This window comes from Panthera tigris, chromosome D1, assembly GCF_018350195.1.
Source record: "Panthera tigris isolate Pti1 chromosome D1, P.tigris_Pti1_mat1.1, whole genome shotgun sequence".
Taxonomy (NCBI): domain Eukaryota; kingdom Metazoa; phylum Chordata; class Mammalia; order Carnivora; family Felidae; genus Panthera; species Panthera tigris.
The window spans coordinates 1,410,208-1,427,425 of record NC_056669.1 but is presented as its reverse complement, the minus strand read 5'-3'; the positions used below and the strand labels follow the sequence as shown (position 1 = coordinate 1,427,425).

General features: G+C 43.2%; 1 protein-coding gene across 1 annotated transcript; it reads left to right on the top strand.

Moving 5' to 3' along the window:
* The first annotated feature begins 6,157 nt into the window (after positions 1–6,157).
* LOC102951156 (stromelysin-1-like) lies at positions 6,158–15,906 on the top strand. The gene is given in 11 exon segments (XM_015534784.2): positions 6,158–6,262; positions 6,884–7,128; positions 7,220–7,242; positions 7,245–7,367; positions 7,471–7,596; positions 9,046–9,210; positions 9,396–9,543; positions 10,853–10,986; positions 13,795–13,954; positions 14,682–14,785; positions 15,806–15,906. Coding segments are annotated over 11 exon segments (1,434 nt in total).
* Positions 15,907–17,218: the final 1,312 nt, after the last annotated feature.

Below are 17,218 nucleotides of genomic sequence, written 5' to 3'. Positions count from 1 at the left end.
TTACAAACCAAAGGCATTAGAGGATATGGCCCTTGAGTGCCGTCAGGAACTAGGGGAACATGCATGAGAATGGACTTTAAAGGCATTGGACCAGGGTGGAAGGATGTAAGCCTGGACTGAGAAGAATTTATTAACATGGTGCACTCATTCTGGGCTCAAGAGTCAGTTTTCTGGCAAGGAAACTGGGACTTTGTCCAATACTCAGCTGACATAAAGTCTCTAATCTTGAATGCAATGATGTCCTACAGTGTATGAGGTAGAGATGCCAGCCCTTTTTGTAGCACGGTGTTAGGGAATGAGCCAGAAGGCACCAGGAGATGGGAATCTTGAATGGATTTATTACATGAGATTGGGGGACCCACCCCCAGATCCTTTCTGGTCCAGATGGCTCTCCATTCATTGAGGCTGTACAGAATGCACTAGTGAGGGGATGTACTGGTGTCTGAGATACACAATGATGGTTGCTCTCTGTGGGCTGGGGTGACAGTATGAAGTGTTGCTTGGAATTGGGCTCTCTAGCATCATAGGGATGCTGTGATTTCAGGATGTGAAGGGCAGGTGTCACACCTAACCATCAAAGGCAAGGTAAACCAAAGCAACTCTCATTAACATGGAGACTAGACTAGGACTAGAAGGCCTTCATTTCCACAGATCATGTGTTTCTAGCAGTAAGTAGATGAGTACACGGTAAAGGTGCTGCTGAACTGATATTTTAAAAATTAAAAACTGCCGGTATCAGTTACTGAAACAGAAAAATCCTTCTCAATTTCCAAATCTAAAAAGATTTACAAACTCAAGCTCATTGATTGCAGAGGAGTCTAGGTCTCCTTGAAGAAGGATCCTTCTTCATACTTATGTATTTGTATGGCTTAAACAACAGAAGTTTACTTTCTCATGATTCTGGAGGCTATGATTTTTTTGTTGGTTGGTTCTATTTATTTTTGAGGGACAGAGCATGAGTGGGGAAGGGGCAGACAGAGAGGGGAACAGAGGATCTGGAGCGGGCTCTGCCCATACAACAGAGAGCCCAATGTGGGGCTCAGGCTCACAAACCAAGAGATCATGACCTGAGCCAAAGTCAGATGCTCATGTGACTGAGCCACCCAGGTGTCCTGGAGGCTGTAATTCTGAGATCAAGGTGTTGACAGGGTTGGGTTCTTCTGAGGCTTCTCTCCTTGGTTTTCAGATGACCATCTTCTCCCTGTTTCTTCCTGTGGTCTCTCCTTTGTATGTACTGGTGTCCTAATCTTCTCTTCCAAATACAGACCCCAGTTATATTGGATTAGGGCCACCCTAATGACCCCATTCTAACTCAGTTGGCTCTTTAGAGACCCTATGTCCAAATTCAGTCCCATCCTGAGGCATGGAGGGGCTAGGACTTCAACATATAAATTTTAGAGACAAAATTCAGCCCACAATATGCAGCCTGTGTGCCTGTGTGTGTGTGTGTGTGTGTGTGTATGTGTAGTAAATTATCCCACAGAAGGACTTGTGTCCATTGACCAAGGTAACTGTGCTCTGGGGAAAGAGAAACATCCAGATTTTTCAAAAACTGTATACTAGATCTGAACTGACAATGACAAAGAGGTCACAAAACAGCAACTTGATCTTCTAGTTTAGAAAGGAGCCTTATGATACACCTGAAACTAAGAGTATACTGTATGTTAACTAACTGGAATTTAAATTAAAAACTTAAAAAAAACTAAAGAAGCCTTATGAAAGTTTAATGAACAAAGTTCTGACTCAAGCTCATCGTGGGTCCAGTGGGTCCATGGACACATCCTATGGCCATTTTCTTGGTCAAACTTTCCTCTTGGTTTGCTTACTTGTGGAGTTAGAACCTTGTGTGGGAAGGACCAAATGAAAGCCTCTGAAACTGCTCCTCCCTAAATTCTCTGGCAAGATGATAACTTAGAAACACCAAAAAAACCAGTACCACATCCTGGAGGATTGCATAGACAGGTAATAACATCAAAGACTTCAAAACAACAAGGAGAGTGGTCCCTATTGCAACTCCATTCGATTTCTCCCTCTGGCCCCGGCACAAAGTGGATGGATCATGGTGGGTGATGGCAGACTTCTGTAAACTTAACCCAGCAGGTGGCATGCCCTGTGGCTATTGTATCAGACACAATTGCTTTACTGGAGCAAATCAAAAGAGCCACAGAATCTCAGCATGGAGTGGTTTAGGAGGAAGGTCTGAAGATTTCCCTTCTTCTATGAGCCCAGATGCACTTTGAAAAATAGAGTATTGGCTTCTTAGTGTTTTGGTTCGGTTTTAGCCCCAAATCTAACTTTTCCAGTTGGAAGCCTTGGGAGAATTTAGAATTTAGAATTTACCATGATAAGGGGAAATAGTAGCTTTTTTTTTTCTAGACCTCTTCTATGCGTGTTGAAGAGGCAGCATTCTGGCCAAGAAATTGCAGCGAAAGCCAGATCTGCTCTACTCAACTCTCTGTGATGTTAAGCAAATGATCTGGGCTTTCTGAATCTTCATTTCCTATCTGTGACAAAAGAAACATAATGCAGGGTTTTCCTGAAGACGGACAAGTCTACGTCACCCAGCAGAGACCTGTCACATAGAAAATATCAAATAAATGAGAACTGCCTGTTCCTTCCCACACCCTCCTAAGCCCAGAGTTTTTCATCGCTGTTACTTGCCTCACTAACAAGTTTCTTTCTACCAAAAAAGCACACGATACTAATGACCCAACCCAACAATGAACCAGAATCCAGATTGAAAATACAGTAACATTATTTTGCATATCCAACAAGTATTAATAATAGTGCTTATTATAGGTCACCATGTATAATCATGCCTCTGAATATTTACAAGAGGCACTGAAGCCACAATTCTGAAACTTGTCTAACCCCTGCTTTGACATTTTGCCTCCTTAGCTGATAGTCTTTATCATGTCAGAAACTTGTTATTTAAAATACTTACCTAAATACCAGGAAGGAAATACAATGGGTGAAAATTCAGCAGTAAACTATGTTCCCACTCTGCAACAAAGGCTATTTAAAAGCATGGGAAAGGAAGTGGACTTCTCATTGTCCTCACCTGTGACCCAGGATGATAACCGCAACCTGTAATAATATCAAGACTTTCCAATGAAAGAAGAAGTTGCACATTATTGTAGCTGGTATCATGACACAGCTCATTTAGGGTTATGTGTGTATCTACAGTCTTGGAATCAGAGGTTGCTGGATGTTGAAAATTGATAGGTAACCAGTTTTTCCAAGAACTGGACCGTCCCTAAGTGGGGAGCGTCCTACATTTCTCAGGCTTGGTTACAGGATAAGATGAATCATAGACAGGTTCTATCTGGATGGCATCCGTACAACCCCCACATAAGGGTGCAGGCCACACTGAGTCCATCTCTCGCCCCCCCCCCACCAGTGCACAGGTGGCATCCACCTTAGAGAACTACCCTGTGACTGCACCACTGTGCCCCTCGCTTCCTAAGAGCTGGGGATAAGGAGCAGAGAATGGGAGAGAGGAGGGAGGGGAGAATAGCTGTGTGGTAGGGCCGCACGGTACCTACCACCTGGGTCATCCACCCAGCTGCCTTGTCAGTAAGTTACCCTGAATAAAACTCCACGTGAATGGTGCGCAGTGGCTTGCCTTGTTTTTTGGCATTACAGTGACTTCTCAGGCTGGAGGATACATCACTGGTCTCCCTCCGCCTTCCGGCACCAGAAGGTCAGGTGATGGACCAGGTGGACACAGACCAAAGGAAAAGCCCGGATTCACAGGATGGTCAGAGCGTTGAGAAGACAACACAAGCTACGGAGGTCAGTTGAAGGCCCTTTCCCAGGTGTCGAGAATGAGAAAAACCAACAAAAAGTGTACAAAGGTGAGAGAAAGGCATTGGGGGCAGAACAAAGTTTCGAGCCGAAAGGCTCGTTGATGGAAATATAAGTTGCAGTGGTTAGGATTCTGAGTAATCACTTATCACTTGTTTGCTGGTTTACTTCATTTTTCTGATCCTAATCTACACCACGGCATTGTTTTGAGCATGGGAAATAACACACTTTTAGGGCCTGGCATATCCCTAGAAAGGTTTCTCCTTTCTTTAAGGAGCAGTTCTATACTTGCCTGACCATACACACGCTTTAAGAAGCTTGACAAAGCCACGAATGACTTACAGACAAACCTATAGTGCTCTTCCCGCCCCAGGTCATCAATTCCTTCGCAGTGTGGTGGGTGAGTGGAGGACACGGTACACGCCAGCACCGCTCGTGTGAGGCCTGTGCTGTGGTGTTTCGACAGTTGTAATCACAGCACTTACCACCACATCAATTCTCATTGTGTCATGACCACATCGTAAGATCCATCAACAGGACGCTTGACAGCAATAATATTATGACTCAGATAAAGACGAGGACTCCCAGAGTGTGCCCCATCCGTGCCTGGGACCATTGCCACGGAGCTGTCAGGCCAACAAGCTTTGTCTGGTAAGAGACTTGTTCCAAGCCTAAAACAACCTCCCTGCGGATCGGGTTACATCCACCCTGTTTCTACAGAGGCCAAAACAGTGGTCCACAAAAATGATACTCTAAGTCCCACTTAGATTGCTCTAAGTCCCACTGACTTTCTCAGAGCCCCATGTCCCTCATTCTCCAGCTGAGGTCCGTTCCATGCCACTTTGGTAGAGCTGACCCTGTGGCTCCATCAGCCACAGGTGGACGGGACTGGCTCAGGGCAACCCCACGCTTCTTCCAGCTCTGTCTGCCTCGGTGGGGCTTAAATGGCAGGTGGGCTGATGGGTGATTCCTGCACACTCATGAACTTAGACTCCTATCATGTAGAGTTAATTTGTCTGTAGCGAGAGAAAATCTTAATTCTACTCTACAAGAATTTTAGGGCTGTCTGTATTAATAGGTTAACTGGGTAAAAATAAGGTATTGCAGACGTATGATGTGAAAAACACAGCGTTTGGCTGAGAAAAGGAAAGAGACAAAGTGCTGTTTGTGTGCAGAGGTGAGTGGCTGCATGGGGAGGGTCTGACATCATTCCCCGTGACATATCTCAGTCCGTCTTCTTGCCCTGTGTACTTGCAGACGAGGAACCGAGGAGGTTTTTCTTAAAGCCAAGAAGGTAGGAGGTATTTCCATTCCAATTTAATGGGTTTTTACGGACTGGTTTCTGTGAGCGTGTCTTTCCTTCTGAAATCCATAGCCTCCATCCAGCACAAGCCAGGCCACAGGGGAATCAGTACGTGCTCCGTCCTCCCCTCTGCGGACCTTCCTTTCCACCACCTGCTTCCTTCCCAAGCAAGCCCCACCCCAGGGACAGCAAATCCATCTGAAAAGCAGCGGTGACTGGGTTTTACGACTCAAGAAATGAAATAGCTCTTCTAATATCTTCTAGATAACAATGCCCACATTTAGACCAAAGCGGTGCCTGTCCTTTATTTCCATTCATCGACTTCTACCTAACCTTCTTATATTTGAGTTTAAAATACAGTCTTTTTTTTTTAACATTTATTTATTTTTGAGACAGAGAGAGACAGAGCATGAGCGGGGGAGGGTCAGAGAGAGAGAGGGAGACACAGAATCTGAAACAGGCTCCAGGCTCTGAGCTGTCAGCCCAGAGCCCGACTCGGGGCTCGAACTCACAGACCGTGAGATCATGACCTGAGCGGAAGTCGGCCGCTTAACCGACTGAGCCACCCAGGCGCCCCAAAATACAGTCTTTTTAAAAGAAAAGGTCACTGCTTCCAAATGTCTCTACATATGATGTGTTACTAGGCTTTTCAGCTACTTCTCAGGAAACACACAGAGGTGAACAGTTCTTTATTTTTCCTCTTTCCAAACACAGAAACCATTTCTTGAAAATTAATCACGATTACATTACCCAAGTTGAAAAGTTGAAGGGAAGGGAAATTCTGATGTAGACCAAATCACCTTTACCATTTCTTGGAAATTAATCACGATTACATTACCCAAGTTGAAAAGTTGAAGGGAAGGGAAATTCTGATGTGGACCAGATCAGCTTTACATTAAATTTTTAAGAATATTCTTGATGTTCAGATAAAATAAAAACAACACGAGCATGAATCATGCTCTTCAGATATAAGCACCATCACCCTAGAAAGGGACAGCCCCTGGAGGGTAGACACCCAAGCCAATAGGCAAGATATTTTCCTGAGCTATGAAGCATCCTGCAATCCTTGTGCTGTTTTGTCTGCCAGTCTGCTCTGCTCATCCACTGAATGGAGCAGTGAGGGAAAAGGACCCGAGCACGGATCTTGTCCAGGTACATCGTGATGGCGGCCACTGCAGCCACTGGCCAGTCCCCCAGGGAAAAGGAAGCTGCCTGCTTGGTCTTGCAACACAAACTAGGCTGGTTTGATTGTCAGTCACTGTGTTGGACTAAGGTAGCATCGGACACCTCAAGTGCTAGAGGTGGGTGTCCCTACGTTTGAGCAGAGAAGGAAGAGAGGTGCAGGAAGGGAATAGGGACTAGAAGTCTGAGCTCCTCGAGGTTGTATGAACACACTGGCGGCTGCTTTGGCGCTAAGGGGAGGAACAAATGGGAAGTGCTTGAAACTTCTCTGGCTTTAGAATTTCTTTGGTGGAAATAATTAGGGCCGAGGAACATGCTCATTGTGACTTTCCAATAATTTCAGGTAATACTGTTCATGTTGTTACTCATCGTGTTTAGGCAAAAGATTTTATCCCCGTTAAGTCTTGAACCAGCAGTGGAGTAACTGTATATTTCTGCCCCCTTCCTGCCTTTAACACTGTTCCTTTGCTGTAGGTGGACAGACGTCCTTTACACTCCCTAGATGGGTTGCTGACTAACTCATGACCTGTTCAATAAAGCCAGTTTGATCTTTTAAATTAGTGAAGTTTTTGTTGTTTAACATCCCACTAGCAATACCTGGAGAACTACTACGACCTCGCAAAGGATGTGACACAGTTTGTCAGAAGAAGGCACAGCGGACCTGTCGTTAAAAAAGTCCGAGAAATGCAGAAGTTCCTCGGGTTGGAGGTGACGGGGAAGCTGGACCCTGACACTCTGGCGATGATACGCAAGCCCCGGTGCGGCGTTCCCGACGTGGGCCAGTTCACCGCCTTCCCTGGCCTGCCGAAGTGGAGGAAAACTCACCTCACCTACAGGTAACGGGTCCAAAGAGGTGTTCACGTCACACTGCGATTTTACCAAGTACCATCACAGGGGAAAATAATGTCTTCGATTTTTTTCTTAAAGGATTGTGAATTACACACTGGATTTGCGAGAGAGGCTGTTGACTCTGCCTTTGAGAAGGCTCTGAAAGCCTGGGAGGAGGTGACACCACTTACTTTCTCCAAGATTTCCGAAGGAGAGGCTGACATAATGATCTTTTTTGCAGTTAGAGGTAAAAAAAAAATTACATGTATCATCTATCTGGCGCTTACTGGAAAAGGGCATAAAGAAATTCTAAACGCTTGTATTACCATTATTTTTTTTCCCTCTGCCAGAACATGGAGACTTTATCCCTTTTGATGGATCAGGAAACGTTTTGGCTCATGCCTATCCACCTGGCCCTGGTTTAGATGGAGATGTTCACTTTGATGATGACGAGCTGTGGAGGAAGGATAAATCAGGTGGGCACCAGGTTCTCTGGATGGTTTCAGGAACAACGTCTAACGCTATCCAAGAATAGTTAGATCATTCAGTATGAGCAGTAAATGTAACATCCTAATAACTAAAATTTGTGATGGTTTGAGTGCTAACAGCCAGAAGCACTGGTGTTTCAATCATCATTGATGAACATTTTCTAATGTCTGTGTTTGCTTCCTTGCTCCCAACAAGCACAATATGGGAGGCACCATTCAATCTTATTTCCACAGCTCAGGGTCCCATGGAGCTTTTTTAGGATCAGCATGTTAACAAATGCTTCTCATTTCTTTAACTAGCAATGACAAAGGTAGAAGGAATTGCACTGAATTGGTTCCAACCTAAAATGTGCCCTGGGGTTTCTTCTTTTCTTTCCATTTGCCTCCTTTTCTCTTAAAAAATCAGCAAAATGCCAGAAAATAAAGGAAATTGTTACATCATCTCTTTAAGGAAACATATAACTATCTTTACATTAGGAGCCTTTTCTTTTTCTAAATTAATTCTGAAAGACTTTACTAAGTTTAAACACAATGACCAAAATTAACTACATTTTTTTTTTGAGGGGCTTCTAAAGTTTGGAAACACACAGTTGAACAACTGTTATTTTCAAGGTGGGTCGGGATGTTCGGTGCAAATGCAAAGAGCATCTTTGCTGAGGGTACACACGTGCCGCGAACAACGATCTTGCTTTATTGGAACGACCATTCTTTTCTGCATAATTGCTTGGAGACTTGCTTAAATAATTTCTACTATTAATTTCAATAAAAATTTTTAGAAGGTAAAGAAAAGCTGAAGCCAGCTGTGTTTGTGCTGCAGAAAGCTGTTATTGGACATATTTCTATTCTAAGCTAGAGATTGTACCTATCCATTGGCACTGACTACAGAAGACGTTTGTTAACCACCAAAAATTGTGTGATTATGTTTGAAGAAGAGGAAGGACAAGTCAGATTAAGTCCTCACAGGAAATGACTAGTTTCGTTGTGTAAGAGTGGAGGAACATGGCGAATACCCTGTGATTAATTTGAACTTAGGTTACAGCTGGCACATGTTACTAAATTTGAACAATAACTAACTTTGTATTTGTAGAGACAATGAAGAGTTATCTGTATTGACATGTAGTCTTGGTACCTCCAAAAAATTATTTTGGAAACAATGTTTATCACTGTCAGTCTAGGCGAAATGACGAGGTTTTCCTGGCTAAAGAGAAAACTGGGGAGGAGGAATATGGTGAAACCATCTCTTATTATATTGACTTCAAGTCAACCTTGAAAAATAATTAAATTTCTATGAAGTATGGAATATGCCAATCAACGAACTAATCCACAAATAAGGAGAATAGTACCACGTGGTCCCAAGGATAGTCACTGGCATGTGTTTATACGTATGTGTTCACAGAACAGCTTTTCAGTTCTGAACATTTATGGTTTTTCAAATAGGAACCAACTTATTCCTCGTTGCTGCTCATGAATTCGGCCATTCCCTGGGTCTCCATCACTCGGCCGACCCCACAGCTTTGATGTATCCCGTCTACAACCCACTCACAGACCTGACCCGCTTCCACCTTGCCCAAGATGATGTGAACGGCATCCAGTCCCTGTATGGTGAGTGATGCTGGAAAAATGAGGCATTGGAGCTTTGCAGCCATGGTCTTCGGGAAAGCTTTAAAATGCTGCATAAAGCATTTGCAATCCGTCTCAACACACTCAGAGAGTGTTTGGAAAGCATAGAAATTGACGGAAGCATCCCATTTCTCCTCATGTTTGGTCCCCACGTCTGTTTCCTTTAGGACCTCCCCCTACATCATCCCCTGATGGCCCCGTGGTGCCCACAGAATCCGTGCCTCCAGAACCTGGGACACCAGCCACGTGCGATCCTGCTTTGTCCTTCGATGCCGTCAGCTCTCTGAGGGGAGAAATCCTGTTCTTTAAAGACAGGTCAGACCAGAAGATTCTATTTCCCTATCTATTCTTTTAATGTACAATGCTTCGAAAGGAAAGCAGAAACTTGACAGAAATATTTAAATAAGATATTTCCTCTACACTTTACAATCATTCAGATCTGGTTCTTATTGCATTTTATCATCTCCTTAAAGTAGCCTGAATCATTTTTTTTACAGACGTACGAAGGATGATTCTGGGTCACTAGAATGTAAGCCAGGTGAAGGCACGGGGTTCTCTCTGTGTTGTTCACTCTTTGATCCTGGGGGCCTATAACGGGCCCAGGACATGCAGTGTGTAAGGCGAACAACTGAATGACTAATTGGTGTATTTAACTATCATAAACCAGGTAACTTCTACTTCTGGAAGTCGAGCCGTACCTTGACCTGTGCTAACAAATACTACTATTTAAATTGATTAATTTGAGAAAAAGTGATATATGTTTCTGGCACAATATTAACATAGCACCAAAAGACACAGAAGGAAAAGCGAAATCTCTCTCCCGTCTCTGACCTAGGTAGTCCCTATTCTCCCCGTAGGTTCAACCACTGCTAACAACTTCCTTCGTCTCTTTACAAAGCTATTCTATTCACATACAAACATAAATGGGTATGTTTTTTCTTACTTTTTAAAAAAATACTAATGAGGGCATAATATACATACCATTTTATGGACTTCTAGAGTGGTGTAGCTTATCGATTAAATAAAAGTTACTTAAGAGACAGCCTGTGCAGGAAATAAATCTCCAGGGGAAAGGTGCCGTCTCTGTACCAAGCGGTAAAGACACATCTTCATCCCCAGAGATGGGACGTTTAGAGCCAAGAAGGCTGGGTAAACAACCCTTGCTACTTTTTACTATGTGCTCCCCCAGCCCAAAGTCCGTTGAGGATTCCTTACTAATTAAAGATCCCACAGTTCAGTTCTCCTTGCTCTGTCAATGCCTCACAGATTTATGGTTTCTTTGTCTCGAAACTATGACAATTCCCTACGTCACTCACTTCTCTGGGTCCCAATTTCATTATTGGGCCTCCACAGGCACGTAATACAACTTCGGTTTTTTTTCTCTGGTTAATCTGCCTCACATAAATTTAATTCTACCCGAAGGTAGAGCAGAATTCTCCTTCCCTTCAATGGGCACTGAGCTAAGTAGTTATATTACCATGGATTTCATCATCTTGGATCATAGGAAAGAAGATGGCCCAGTACAGACTTCTGAGTTGTCATTGATGGAAAGAGAGAGAATATGTTCTTTTATATATACACTGAAAGGAGAAAAACAATTGTAATTAATTTTTATGTTTTCCAGATATTTTTGGCGTAGATCTCGCTGGAACCTTGAACCTGAATTTCATTTGATTTCTACATTTTGGCCCTCTCTCCCATCAGGCTTGGATGCTGCCTATGAAGTTAATAACAAGGATACCGTCTTTGTGTTTAAAGGCAAATAAGATATAAGAATTTTAAGTTGTTGGAAAAGTTCTCTTGCCAAAATTTCACTGACGTGAATTTTCTCCATTATGTTAAATTTTATATGATTTATTACTGCAAAGACCTAGTGCCAATACTTAGACAAGATGTGTATAAGAACATTCTAAGTTTTACTTTCCATTATTCAATGACACTGGGGCACCTGGCTGAGTGTCCAAATTCTTGATCTCAGGTCAAGTCTTTTTGTTAAAACAATTTCTTTTTAATTTTTTTAATGTTTATTTATTTTTGAGAGAGACAGACAGACAGAGTGTGAGTGGGGGAGGGTCAGAGAGAGAGAGGGAGACACAGAATCTGAAGTAGGCTCCAGGCTCCGAGCTGTCAGCACAGAGCCCGACGTGGGGCTCAAACTCACAAATTGTGAGATCATAACCTGAACCAAAGTCAGATGCTTAACTTTGGCTGAGCCACCCAGGCTCCCCCAAATTTTTTTTAATGTGTACTTATTTTTGAGAAAGAGAGACAGAGCACAAGCAGGGGAAGGGCAGAGAGAGGGAGACACAGAATTAGAAGCAGGCTTCAGGCTCTGAACTGTCAGCACAGAGCCCAACACAGGGCTTGAACCCACGAACAGTGAGATCATCACCTGAGCCAAAGTCTGATGCTTAACTGACTGAGCCACCCAGGTGCCCCTCAGCTCAGGTCTTGATCTCAGGGTCATGAGTTCAAGCCCCACGTTGGGCTCTATGCACTGGGCATGAAGCCTGCTTAAAAAAAAAATTCAATGATACCTAAATAATAGAAGCTACCCCACGTTCATGAACAGGGAAATAGTAATAATGTAATGTAGGAAACATAGAGACAGTGTAGTAAAAATATCAACTTATCTATAAATACAAGATATTTTCCATTCAAATGCCAAAATAGTTTTCATGGAACTTGACAAATTGGTTCCCTAACTTGCGTGGGAAAGCAAAGGCCGAGAATAGCCAGGGTACAGCTGGAGGAGAATGAGCCAGGGAGGACAAGCCAGGGAGGACGAGCCAGGTAGGACGAGCCGGGGACGATGGCCGCATGCTGGAACTGGAGTGGAGAACACCGTGTCAGCGTGTTGACACTAACAGGCGGCCAGGACTCTCTGGCCCTTTCTCAGATTTTACACCTGCTGGTTCAGTCTCTTCCACTGTGAATATGCTCTTTGAGTTCTTTAACTTCTGGAGTCAGCGCTGCTAACGTATCTTCCTAGGAATGTGTCCATTCTGTCCATTTTCAAATCGACTGGGATGAAGCTTTCTGAGTATTATTTTGTTATTTCACTTATCGCTGAAGTTCTGTTGCCTTTCTCCTTCCTGCTCTTGGGTCTTTGTGCCTCTCTCTTCGCCCGTCTCATCGGATAACAGGATACTTAACAATTTCATTCAGCATCTCAGAGGACTCTCAGCTGTGTCATCCCCTCTCTGCATTTTGATTTTCTGTCCACGTCACTATTGCCCACGTTTTTGCTGTTTTTGAATGTATTCTGTTACTGTTTTTTATAACTTCAGTTTGGTACTCCCAGCCCTTTCTTCTTTCCTGGTATAAACATTTATGCCTAAAAATATCCCTGTCTTCTCAACTTTTGTTCCATTCCTACCAGTTTTGATGTGTAGTAGTTTCATTGTGTTCATTTTTAAGTTTTTAGAAATTTTTTTCCATTTTTAATTTTTCCCCTTGCTTCAGAGTTATTTGGGAGTGTTTGTAAACATCAAACTCTGTGGGGATTTTTAAAAGTCAGGTATTTCTGACAATCTCACTTTTATGAGGAAAAAATGAAATCACCTGAAGTTGCACTGGCTACTGTAAATGTTCTCTAACTCTGAGGCGTTGCTTTCACCCGGTGATTTATGTGACATTTATTTATCCTTGCAATGTGCCAGGCAGGGTACTTCTTAGTGTAGTTCAAACCCGAAAGAGGCTCCTATTCTGGAGAGGGCAGCAGGGCTGAAATCGAACGCGTTAGGAATGATAAGAGCTGGGATTGAGGGGAGCTCGCAGGTGCCATGGGGGACAGCGCTGGCCCTGCATCCAGGGCTCAGCAAAGACCCTGGGACGGGATGATGGTCAGGATGAGTGCTGACGGAGAACTTTGTTGTGTGGGAAAGTACCGAGTGTGTAGAGTGGAAAGGCCTTCAAGGAGGAGGGACAGTCTACACAAAGGCAAGAGTACATCTGGAGCTGCCCAGACAGGTGCAGGTCATTCGGGTGAGGCAAGACAGACACACGACAGACTGTGTTTTAGGTCAGTTACCCTGGCAATAACGTTAGGGAGGGATTCGGGGCATGGCAGGGGGTGTGATGAAGTAAAAGCAGAGAGACTGATGAGCATTCAGTGTCCTGATTCACTCACATTTGGGTGGCTTCCTAGGCTATTCATAAGAAGCACAGTCTGGACTAGTGACCATGTGGGACCCAAGAAAAGTATCCAATAAGTACCTGACTTTGTGATGTGCAGTTACAAGAGGGTTCCTAGGTAGAAACTCAGACCAAGGAGTCACCAGCAATTTTAAGAGATGACCAGGACGAGTCACTGTAATTACAAACTGCAATCAACTGTATTATTTATAGATAATAAATATAAGACCCAGAAAGGACAGAGACCAGAGTTAACTACTCATTCATTCATTCACTCATTCAGGGAATGTTTGCTAAATACTATCACCTGGGCGTTGGGTTAGTGGTTGGAACTAAAACCAGAATTTCCTGTTTCCCACAACAATGTGCTAATAGCTTCTCTAAAACCACAAGGTTTCACTAAAATTTCTTGGCTTCCTTTTTTCAAAGGAAATCACTTCTGGGCCATCAGAGGAACTGAGGTACAAGCAGGTTATCCAAAAGACATCCACACCCTGGGTTTTCCTCCAGCCTTGGGAAAAATAGATGCCGCTGTTTCTGATGAGGAAAAGAAGAAAACGTACTTCTTTGTAGAGGACAAATACTGGCGGTAAGACACGGTTGGAATGACTCTGTAAGGAGCCTGGTTAGGGATGTTAGGTTCTTTCTTTACGGATATCCTCCCTCCAGTCCCACCCTCTAACTTGGTCTAACCTCCAACTTCCTGATTATGGAGAAGACGGCTTAGAGTTACCCCACTTCTCAGATATAATATAGGGCTCTCAGAATGGCTGGTCCCCGGGTCATATATCCAGACAGCAGAAGACATCACGAAAGGCCACCTGAGGTCCAGACAGCAAGCCACCATAGGAAGCCCAGGTGTATCAGGCTGTAGAGACATGATCTACAGGGCAAGTGTGATAAATAACCAGAGTTTGTTTTTAGCCAAATGATTAATTCACTTCTCATCTTATATGTATGCAGTCCTCATGCATTTGTGGCAGAAAGGCACTTGGGCTCTGTGTTGAGGCTCAGAAACTTGACCTCAGACATACAAATGGAGCCCCGATGGAATAGCATGATATCCTTGCCTCTGGAGTAAACGTTGGTTTGTGTGCTAAGCTTACGGTCTAGGAAAGTTGCACATTTTTGTAGTCCTGAAAATGCTTACCACTTCTTTACCCTACCTGAGAATTATCTGGGATTCCACACTGGAGCAGTAACATTATTTCCTACTGTTGTATGCAATGGGGCCTCTGCTTGATGTTGATATCATACTGTCGTATGTAATGGGGCCTCTGAACAATGTTGGGCTGTATTTCTTTCACTTGGTACAGATTTGATGAAAATAGCCAGTCCATGGAGCAAGGCTTCCCCAGACTAATAGCTGACGACTTCCCAGGAGTTGGGCCGAAGGTTGATGCTGTATTTCAGGAATTTGGTAAGAAGGTACCCACTTCATCGCCAGTGGGGACACTATGGGGCATTTTATGGAATCAAAATGATGTGGAGAGTCAATCTTCAAATCATTCAGTCTTATACCCTTTATTCTCTCAACTTTTGAAAATTTTAACTTTTAGCTTACATTTATTTTTCCTGGATACTTTCCAAGTCTCTGTTTCATACCTGCACATAAAATGAAAGGGTGCTTCCTCACACCGTAGTCAGTATTCATCAGGTCACTATTTGGTAAAAAAAACACAAGCAAGTATGAGCCAGGTTACTGATGGCAGGCTGCCATTCTCCTCTCTCCCGTCCCATCCCAGGGGGCCTTGTGTGGCCTTGTGTTGAAGTCTGTAGTTGCCTACATTGAGTAATTCATTTGTAAATAAATAGTAGTCTTCCCTTATGCTCAAAATACACAAAATTCAATTCCTGGTCTTGGCTAGGTGGGATGGTGACATGCGTGCTTGTTCTGAAGGCATTTTGGAGGGAGATGCTGGGGCTCGACAGTCATGAGGCGTGTGATCTTATTGCTAAGGTATCTTGACCTTTGTGCATACAGAGTAGGAAATGACCTCCAGTGTTTTGTGTTGTTGGCCTGATTCTCCTGGGTCCAGTTGCCTCCCAACCTGCACTTTAGGACCTAGAGGGGGAAGTGGGGTATTTAAAATACCATAGAATATTGTCAGCATGGAGGCAGTACAATCCAATGTTTTAGAGCCCTGGCTTTGAAGTCAGAAGAGATGCAGTTCTCTCTCCACCTTTCATTAGAGATGTTACCTTGCAGAAATTGCAAAACCTCCCTAGTTCTCATTTTTACCCCCATTCGTGACATCTCACACTTTTTTAGTTAAGAGAGAAGACATAAAGCGTGTAAGCACTCAGCACAGTGGCTGGCGCAGAGTAACAACTGAATAAATGCCGTTCATTATTAGTTCCCTCTCATTCTGAGCTTTGCATGTTACAAAATTCATTTATTTGAAGAATGTCTCATCATTTTCCTCATCTATACTTACAGGATTTTTCCATTTCTTCAGAGGACCGTTACAGTTTGAGTTTGACCCGAATGCCAAGATGGTGACACGTGTATTGAAGAGTAACAACCGGTTATATGGTTAAGTGAGAAGTGAAAGAGATAGATTCATTTTAAATGAATCTAATAATTATTCACCTATTTTATTTTAAGTCAGAGGGATGAATTTTTCCTGTGTGTGCAGTGGCCAAAGAAGAGGAGCCTTGCAGGCACTTTCACGTGTCATGGAGCATTTATCTGGGCCACTTCACTTGCTGTTGAATTACATTGACTAGAAGTTGGATACATCCATGTGCACTAGTCAGAGAACGTATTTCCGTGGGTGTTTTATTTGCTACTTAATAAAGATTTTTATTTTTGACCTGTTCCTTCTTTGTAGAATAATTCATTTTTAATATAAGGACCACAGGGTGGACTGAGCACTTAACAGCTGTTCTGCTGGTAGGTGTAATGGAAACACACGCTCCAGGGATGTGGCATATGGTGGTCATGTACCCTCTCCCATTCTCTCCACCAACAGGATCTTTATTTTTACCTCCCAGATATCGTAAGCATTCCTTACACATCTAAGGAAGAAAGAGCTTAGCCCGTAGTTGTCCAGTAGGACTGGGTCTGAACAATGTTGGAAAATAGAATTCTAGAATATTGGAGCTTAAGAACCTAGCAAATCATCTACTGCATGTTATCACTCACAGGCATGGAAACAAAACTAGTTTGGAATCAAGCCACCATTTTTTTTCGACTTTTCTCTCCTCAGAGAGTCCCCCTTAAAATTTCTTGAGGGCTTGTTTAGTGGTCACAAACTCCTTTAAGTTTTGTTTGTCTGGGAAACTTTTTATCTCTCCTTCTATTTTGAATGACAGCCTTACTGGATAAGGAATCATTGGCTGCATATTTTTCTGATTCAGCACATTGAATATATCCTGCCACTCCTTTCTTACCTGCCATGTTTGTATGGATAGGTCTGCTGTGAACCTGATCTGTCTTCCCTTGTAGGTTAAGGACTTTTTTCCCTTGCTGCTTTCATGATTCTTTCCTTGACTGAGAATTTGGTGAATTTGACTATGATATGCCTTGTTGATGGTTGGTTTTTGTTGAATCTAATGGGAGTCCTCTGTGCTTCCTGGATTTTGATGTGTGTGTCTTTTCCCAGGTTAGGAAAGTTTTCTGTTATGATTTGCTCACATAACCCTTCTACGTCTTTTTCTCTCTCTTCATCTTCCGGGACCCCTATGATTCTGATGTTGTTCCTTTTTAATGAGTCACTGATTTCTCTAATTCTTAAATCATGCTCTTTTCCTTAGTCTCCCTCTTTTTTTCTGCTTCAGTATTCTCCATAAGTTTGTCCTCTATATCACTGATTCATAGTTCTGCCTCATCTGTCCTTGACACCATGGC